Source organism: Lingula anatina, chromosome 3 (genome assembly GCF_051362555.1).
Source record: "Lingula anatina isolate TDL-2025a chromosome 3, LinAna3.0, whole genome shotgun sequence".
In the NCBI taxonomy this organism is placed as follows: domain Eukaryota; kingdom Metazoa; phylum Brachiopoda; class Lingulata; order Lingulida; family Lingulidae; genus Lingula; species Lingula anatina.
Window position 1 is genome coordinate 8,006,987 of NC_141769.1, and position 8,448 is coordinate 8,015,434.

The 8,448-nt window shown below is 34.8% G+C and overlaps 1 protein-coding gene across 1 annotated transcript; it reads left to right on the forward strand.

Annotated features, from left to right (window-relative positions):
• The first annotated feature begins 18 nt into the window (after positions 1–18).
• LOC106170391 (transcription initiation factor TFIID subunit 7) lies at positions 19–5,699 on the forward strand. Its single transcript, XM_013550239.3, has 10 exons — positions 19–209; positions 1,176–1,307; positions 1,682–1,762; positions 2,034–2,127; positions 2,325–2,383; positions 2,635–2,833; positions 3,146–3,352; positions 3,587–3,696; positions 3,997–4,056; positions 4,455–5,699. The coding sequence occupies exons 1-10, from the start codon at positions 129–131 to the stop codon at positions 4,488–4,490; spliced, it is 1,059 nt and encodes a 352-aa protein (XP_013405693.1). The 5' UTR covers positions 19–128; the 3' UTR covers positions 4,491–5,699.
• The last annotated feature ends 2,749 nt before the right edge of the window (positions 5,700–8,448 follow it).

Below are 8,448 nucleotides of genomic sequence, written 5' to 3' on the forward strand. Positions count from 1 at the left end.
GGTGTATTTTGCGTAAGAACACAGTGACAGATAAGAGGTCATCTGTGAATAGTGCCTACAGGTGGCAGCAAAAACTTCCGGCAAGCCAATTCAGGAGAATACTTGAATGTTACAAGTAAATTGCGATTATGAGTGGCAAAACGAGTACAAAAAAGAAGGAAGATGCTCCGTTTGATTTAGAACAGCACTTCATTTTAAGAATGCCGCCAGTGAGTAGTTTATTGTGCATTATATACGTGCAAAATATTGCTAAATGTTGCTTTGTTGCAAGTTGCATCGCCGGCGTCTTTTCACTCTCAGAGTGACTCTGTCTCTGATAATGTGTGATGTTTGCAAGTTAGGACATTATTTAATACCCAATATATATTTTATAATGTTTTATTTTAGTGAATAGGTCAGCCTTCATTATATATATACACCAATAGCAAGATTATAAACTTGCAAATATTTTGGCGAATAAACACTTCTCTCAAATAATTACAAGTATCTTCATTGATGCTCAAATTGGAGTCATTGCCACTGCAACTGCAAGCTAGGTTTCATGCACTTAGTCTTACTTTAGTCTGAAGTAAAGTTCAGAGTGAAACCCACCACAGAGACAACACTTACAAGGGTGTAGAACTCCCAAGGAGTAGGTACATCGAGTTAGTTGATTATTCTAGCATTTTGTCTCTTTTTACACACAGCACACTTGAAATAATATCTGACCAGGTCTGTAAAGTTCTACAAATCTTGGATTTCTTCTTCTGAAATGTGCCCTGAAAAAGAACACAGGAGCTGAGCTTACTTATTTACCGATTTGATGCACTTAAAATTCAGGGCACAAGTAAATACAGCACCTGTGCTTTATGTCATGGGCACATTTGGTATGAAGAAAACTGAGATTCATGTACATGGAGTTATACTCTATTCACATAGTACTATATTAAGTGTGTACTATGTGTAAAAAAGACAAAATGTAAAGATTATCAATGCACTCAACATATTTCCATCTTGGGAGTCCAACCCCATTGACTTATGTTTTTCAAGTGCAGTGCAAATTCAGGGGATCAACTTAACCATTGCGGTTTCTACCTACATTTTATTTTTATATTATGGATACGTAATCATAGTATCAATTTCAACAGCACAATTCCTGTCTTAAACTCTATGTTGTGTTTAACCTTGACTCTTAGGGCCCAGCTATGGCACTTAGAAGAGACATTCAGTCAGGCTCCATGGCTCTGAAGGACAAGCTGTTCATAGACTTCCACCCAGACTCCAGACTTGGGCAGGTCAGATATGGTGGAGATGTCTTTAATGCAAAGGTACTGAATGTAGAATGAAGTTTCATTTGGTAAACTGACTTTATCTCTTTCTCAGTTATGTCAGATGCTTTCTTTGGTAGGTTGTAGTGGTTTTCATGCCCTTAAGGCTTATATTAGTTTTTTCTTGTCATTGTGAACATCACAATTGATACTAGATCTGCAGATTTTAGAACAAAAAAAAGCTAGGATTTCAACATACTTGTCCAAGTTTAAAAAGTTAAACTACAAAAAAGAAAATGTATTTGTAATATTACGCTCTTTGAATTTAAAAAAATCAATTTAGATTTGCATTAAAAGATACAAAATGCTGCCGTACAAAAATGTTTGAAAAAATATTTGTTTGATTATTGATGTTTAGATCTAATACTTTTCAGTTGGTGGATCTCCCAACCATCACAGAAACACTGAAGACCACAGACAGAAAGACATTCTATAAGTGTGCAGACATCTGTCAGGTTAGAATGAAGATAAAGTTACATATGATTGTGACCTTTTTTTTAAAGCGAAGACTGCTAAACTAAAATTATAGCTGTGTGATACTCATCCAGTGTTTCACAACCAATTTGGCCAGAGAAAGTAAGATTATCCCACCAGCATATATGAAACACAAGTCGCTGATGAGTCCGAATACTTAACATACTGTAAGTGCATGACTAATTGTTTGTGAATTTCAAGGAAAATGATAATTATCTTTTAGTTTTACTATTTATTTTTTTGTGTGTACAGTTAATGATTGCCACAACTGAAGATGAGCCTGAGCCTGAGATGCCAGAGCTTTCTAAGAAGAAAGAAGAAAAGAAATACATGTGGAATCATGGCTGTATGTCTTTCAGTTAAAAAATCTTTCAAGTTTTTTTCTTGTGCCTCATACACATCAAATCAGCCATGGCATTAAATGCTTATCAGAATATCTGTAAAACATAAACTGCATTATCACTTATTGTTTTTAAAAGGGATAAGGACTCGTAAATGGATACTGTAGAATGCCAACATTGTGGAATGTTTTCATCTTTCCAGTGACTCCCTCTCTGAAGAATGCTAGGAAGAAAAGATTCAGGAAGATCCTTAAAAGAAAAGTAGGAAAATACTTAGTGCAGTTAAAATGATCGCTGTCAAATAGAATATAATCTCCTGCTTTTTTTACCACAGAATATTAGTTTTTAGTCAGAATGCATGCCTGCTGTGAAGTACTATATATTTCAGATACTTAAAATTAGCATAGCATATTTTTTTCACCATTCTTACCAAAAACATACACTATATACACTGAAGAATAACATTAAGTATTATTTTCACTTTGACCTAACATGTTTATTTGCTCTGTAAGAATGTAGAAGAATGGCCAGACATTGAGAAAGAGGTGAAGCGTTTGTTCCGCACAGACAATGAGGCTGTTGACGTGAAGTGGGAGGTGGTGACAGAAGAGGAAGAAGAAGACAAGCAAGTGGTGACGGAGTCAGGACAGACTCAAGGAGCTGGAGGCAGTGTGGGGGCTGGCTTGTCCCAGGAGAGAAAACTACAGCTAGGTAGTACATAAGTTGTTGTTATTTCACCAGTGTATGTGCTAAAGGTACCTTAGATTTGGCCTAGAACTTCAAGTGCCTAATTGTTAAAATCAATTATTTGCTGCTGTTCTTAAATGGGTAATGTTGTTCCATTAGTGTGCTTAAACCAGCTGGCTGTACATACCCAAATATGTCATAGTAAGAGAAGTTAAAGATGTTAAATTTAAAATAATTTGATAGTAGAATATCATATTCATGTAAGATATAAACAGCTTGTATAGAATTTTTTACAGATCTATAACAATACTATTCATTACATCATATATATTTCAGCCACGCATGACATCTTTGGTGAAGTCAGCAGCTCAGATGAAGAAGAAGATGAGAAAGAGGTCAACATAATGGACGTAGATGAGGACTCCAATTCCCAGTTCATGCCTAACTTGTCAGGCCGTTCCTCCAGTATGATGCACAGTATGGATGAGGACTCCATGCAGGGCGGCCTGTCACAGCTTACTTCTACACTGCAGGAAGACACCAGTGAGTTGTAGAAATGTGGACATCTTTTAAAAAATAGTTGGAGATGTGGACCTTACAAATATGCTACGATTTTTAGAATTTGGTCATTGGATTTTTTCTTCAATATTTATTCCCAAATTTTTAATGATGTTCTTGAAAAGGTGTTTACATACTAAAATGATACAAAATACCACTTTCCCACACACTCATTCATACAAGCTCATGCAGTGTTTAAAGTAATTTTCCATATTTTAGTGGACCTTGAGAACAAGTTGTCAGATTTGGGAATGGAGCTGTCAGAACTTAGACAGCAGAGGGAATCTTATGAGGAACAGCTAGAAGAAATAGACAATGCTGATGTTAGGGTAAACATGTAGAAAACTTGTTATTGTTTGAAATGTTGAACTATTATATAAGATTCTAAATATTTTTGTAAACTGATATGATTTGAATAATTTGGTGCATTTGCATGTTTGCAGCTTAGGTTCTGAATTAAAAAAATATTTTGGAAAGTGGAAATATACTAGGCCTAACTTTAAGTGAATTGTAGTGTAGGTGAAGGCATTTGGTATATACTTTAGGAGCATTTTGCCATACAATTTTATCAACAAGATGTTGATATTATGACTTGATAACCATTTAATCCATCACTGTTCCTGTCTTAGGAGAGAATTCAGAGTGCATTGGAAGATTTACAGCAACAGGAGAATAGAAAGCAAGAAGAGGTGAGAAAAGTTTGAATTGATATCCCAAAGCAAACACAATGTTGGATAAGACTATAGATAAAGATATTAAAAATTAGAAATGTAGCAAGAATTTTAAGTAAGCCTGGTGCAATGAAAAAGGTCAAGTTTCCCAATTGTGTTTCAAAATAAGAATATATTTTGGACATTTCCTTCCAGAAATACATTTAAAAACATAAAAATCCTTTTGTAATAAAGTTGCCATCTCCCAAGTATATTCCGAAAACTTTTAGAATTAAATAGTTACCATGTTTCATAATGGTTGTCTCCAAATATGGGCATAAAGGATGTTGTGTACATTTCATTTAAACCTAACTTACCCAAAGCTTTTATTCCTATATTGATAGTTGTTAATAAGTATTTGTTTATTTTCTTTTCAGTATAATATCCTTGCTTCCATGTTGGGTAAAACATGAAGTAAGAAAGAGTAGATGGCTGCAAGAAATTATGTGCTCACCTGTCCACTAGAGCAACAACTTTGGGTGGACCTTGGTCATTTTTGACCTAATAGTCCTTCAAGAAACAGTATATACTGTGGGATGGCCAATTAGATGGATAAAAGCAACAAAACTGACCTTATGAGCATGTAGTGACCATAGTGAGCTAACACTCACCTGTGCATAATATTATATTGGCCACAGGAACTGTGCACTGACTGAGCATGAAGATGGGTACAAGGTCTCTCTTAATCACAGGAACTTTGTACTGGCTGAGTATGAAGATGGTACAAGTTCTTTCTCAGTCACAGGAACTTTGCACTGGCTGAGCATGAAGATGGGTACAAGTTCTGTCTTAGTCACAGAAACTGTGTACTGGCTGAGTATGAAGATGGGTAAAAGCTCACAGAAAGTGTTACCTTGCTGATTATGAACATGGGTTTAAAATGCCCTTTGAGTCTGTTTGTTTATTTATTTATGTATTTACTTTGGAAGAATCTGTAAAATGATTCATTAGAGATGAGATATCCTTGTAAGGTTAGGTTACAAGGGAATTCTACCATGTGTCGTTAATTCTTGAGTAAGAAAGTGATACGTCATTGTCAATTTCAACATATAAATTCCCTGAGTAAACATTTGGGAAAGTTTATCACTCAGGTATGTTGAGGGTATGACTTTGATCCTCTTGCTGTTGGTTGGCTGTTAGCACTAACTTGAATATTTGAGTCATTCTTCAACTTCAGATTGGGTTTCCTTTCTTTCTAAAAATAGCCTAAGCCATATCTTTGTATACTTGTTTTCTTCTACCAAGAAATATTTCACAAAAATTGTCATTTCTCAGACCTTTCAATTTTGCAACATTCTCATGCTCATATTTCCATTTGTCATGGCTACATTTCACAGATAAAATGTATTATTTTGTTATGGCAGTTGTAATACCACTGGGATAGGAATTTTCTGTCATCATCAGTAGGTAAGGACTTACAAGGAATTTCTAGTAGCCTATCCTCTCTGCTAGTAGATTTTAAAAAAGCTTTATATTGTTACAAAATGTTAATAAGTAAAGGCAATTTTTACAGAATTTGAAGTAGCTGTAATTACACAGTTTCAACTTGCCTTTTTTGCAGGGTTTGTGATATTATTATTTAGCTTTGATGAGAATAGAATTTTACTTTTCTCCCCACACCATTTACAAGCACCTTGTTGAGTTTTCTTTATTTTTTCTTAGTTTTTCTCAGGCAATGAGCTGTGATATAGTGTGGTTCAGCTCAGTCCTATCAATGCGCGATGTCGGAGTAGTTATAAGAGACAACTCAAATACCGTCCAGTTCCAAAATCAGAATAGTTGCTTTATTGAATTTCACTTAGATTTTTATTACAGATTACTAGTCAAAATAACATTGTTTCATGTTATTTCTTTGACTCTCCACTGAGAAACTCTGGAAGATAACTTTCACACACACCTAATGCATGCCAGCACATCTTCAATTTTTGACTTCATTCAAGTATGTGTGAATAGAATACTTCCACAGTCCCTCAGCTTTACACCTAAATAACCTTATCATTATTAATCTCCTGCTCAAATAAGTTTTGCGCCTCAAAACTTTCACAATTAAAATTAAAAAATCTATTTCCAATAAAATTCTATATCATCACAGTTAAATCATTTTATTTAAAATCATGCTTAATTAAAGATACCTAAACATTATTTAATCATATCATATTCTGTTTATATGAAACTTCTCATTACTGTTAATATGCACACAAGAAAAAATTTGAATTAATAAAAAAATTATAAAGTAACATTACATAATACTCATTCCCTCCAGCAAATATACTAAAATTTAACATAACATATCTTAGTTGTATTAATTGGCTATGTACTTCTCTATCCATTCCCTTCCATTTTCACAACTTTCTCCTTGAAATGGCAGTGGGCTTACATGTTGAGGAATTGTAATAACAACAGAATTGTTTATCTGTTGCTCTCTATTCGTTGACTGGCTAGCTGATGATGTATGGGGAACTTCTCGACTTGCTGTTGTGGTTAGGAGATTGTCATAAGGTGGAAAATGTCTCGTAGGTGTTGTTACTTATGGGGTCTGATGAACACTTGCCTGCATAGAGGTTCCTTGATCACTTGGATGCCATGGGAACTGCTGGCTCTCTGTGCTCATTGCCTTTGGACGTACACTCGGAATCATGGTGTAGTTTTCAATCACTGCAGTTGGTTTGCTGATACCAGTAGCTTGCAGTGGAGAATGCTGTCTGCTTGGTGTTATAGTTACTGAACTCGTGTAAATTGGCGACATCATAGCATCTGGTATTAATTTTGCTGCCCTTGTGCTTTCTGGATTTTTATCATTTTCATTCTCTCCGACATCTTCATTGATAGTTCTCAATTTATCTTTTATGATGTCTCTTTCCATTTTTCTGGCAGCTGATGTATAACTTCGTGTTTCTTTAGGAGAATATTTTTTCATTGTGAAAGTCTGGGATCTTCCTTTTAAACAATGTTATTAAAAGTTTGGTACCTCCACCAATTTATCAATGCGCGATGTCGGAGTAGTTATAAGAGACAACTCAAATACCGTCCAGTTCCAAAATCAGAATAGTTGCTTTATTGAATTTCACTTAGATTTTTATTACAGATTACTAGTCAAAATAACATTGTTTCATGTTTATTTCTTTGACTTTCCACTGAGAAACTCTGGAAGATAACTTTCACACACACCTAATGCATGCCAGCACATCTTCAATTTTTGACTTCATTCAAGTATGTGTGAATAGAATACTTCCACAGTCCCTCAGCTTTACACCTAAATAACCTTATCATAGTCCCACCCTGCCACCTGGTGGCCACTTTTTTTCTGTCTCCCTTTTGGGTCTGCCCCCCCCCCCCCCCCCCCCCCCCCCCCCCATTACATTTTATCATACAGCTTTCTCTTCTTTCATGAAAAAATGAATACTTATTATTTTACAAAAACTTGAGGGCATCTTTCACCATATCTTCTTTGCTGTTTGACAGCTTGGTCTTCTAATTTCTGAGTGTCATCTTCAAAAACCTATTGCTTAACAAGCTGATTTTAGGGATGACAAATCCATTCTTTGAATATCTTGATTAACAGCAGATCTACACATTTTGAGAGCTGTAATGAATATGTTACAGTGAATGTAGTCTTTTTTCCTTTAATGGGCAATTCAAATAATTTTTTTTATTAACAGGTAATAGTGTAAAGATGTTGTGATTTGTATTGTAGTTGATAATGCTCTCTATTAGAAAAATATGATCTTCACTCAGGCTTTTGTGCAATCGGGGACTGTTTTTTTACTATAATAGTGAATTATAGTTTCCTCCCCTTTTGTAGCATGCAGAGAATACATTTTAAAATCTTCTGAGACTATAGGGCTTCAATCAAAAGCTTATAAAAATGAAGTGGTTTTACTATTGATTAAGAATAAGTATTTCTTGAAAAAGCTCCTCCCTTTTTTTAATGAATACTTTATAACATATTGGTAATATTCAAATTGATAATTGCTTGTCATAAGACCACACATTGTTTCCTGTGCCTAAGCAGGAAGTTATGAATTTCAGAAACCTGAACATGACAGCCATCTTCCAATTATAACTGGCAAGAATTTTGCTACTCTTGGATAAGCACTTCTTTGTATAATCCTTTTGACCTTCTTCATATTTCTTACAAAGAATAGGTTTGTGTAGGTGTTGAGTACTCTTTTGTCATGAGGTCTTAATAATCCCTTCTTCCACTCCTAATACACAAGCAGTGAGGGCATTTATTTATCTCATTTTTCTACCAACCAAAGCTCTATAATCCTCTGAAATGCTATCCTCTTTCTGAGCATCATCTTCATTTATCTATCACTTTATAAACTGACATCTAAAGAAAGTTCTTAAATAGATGACCAGTTAACAATA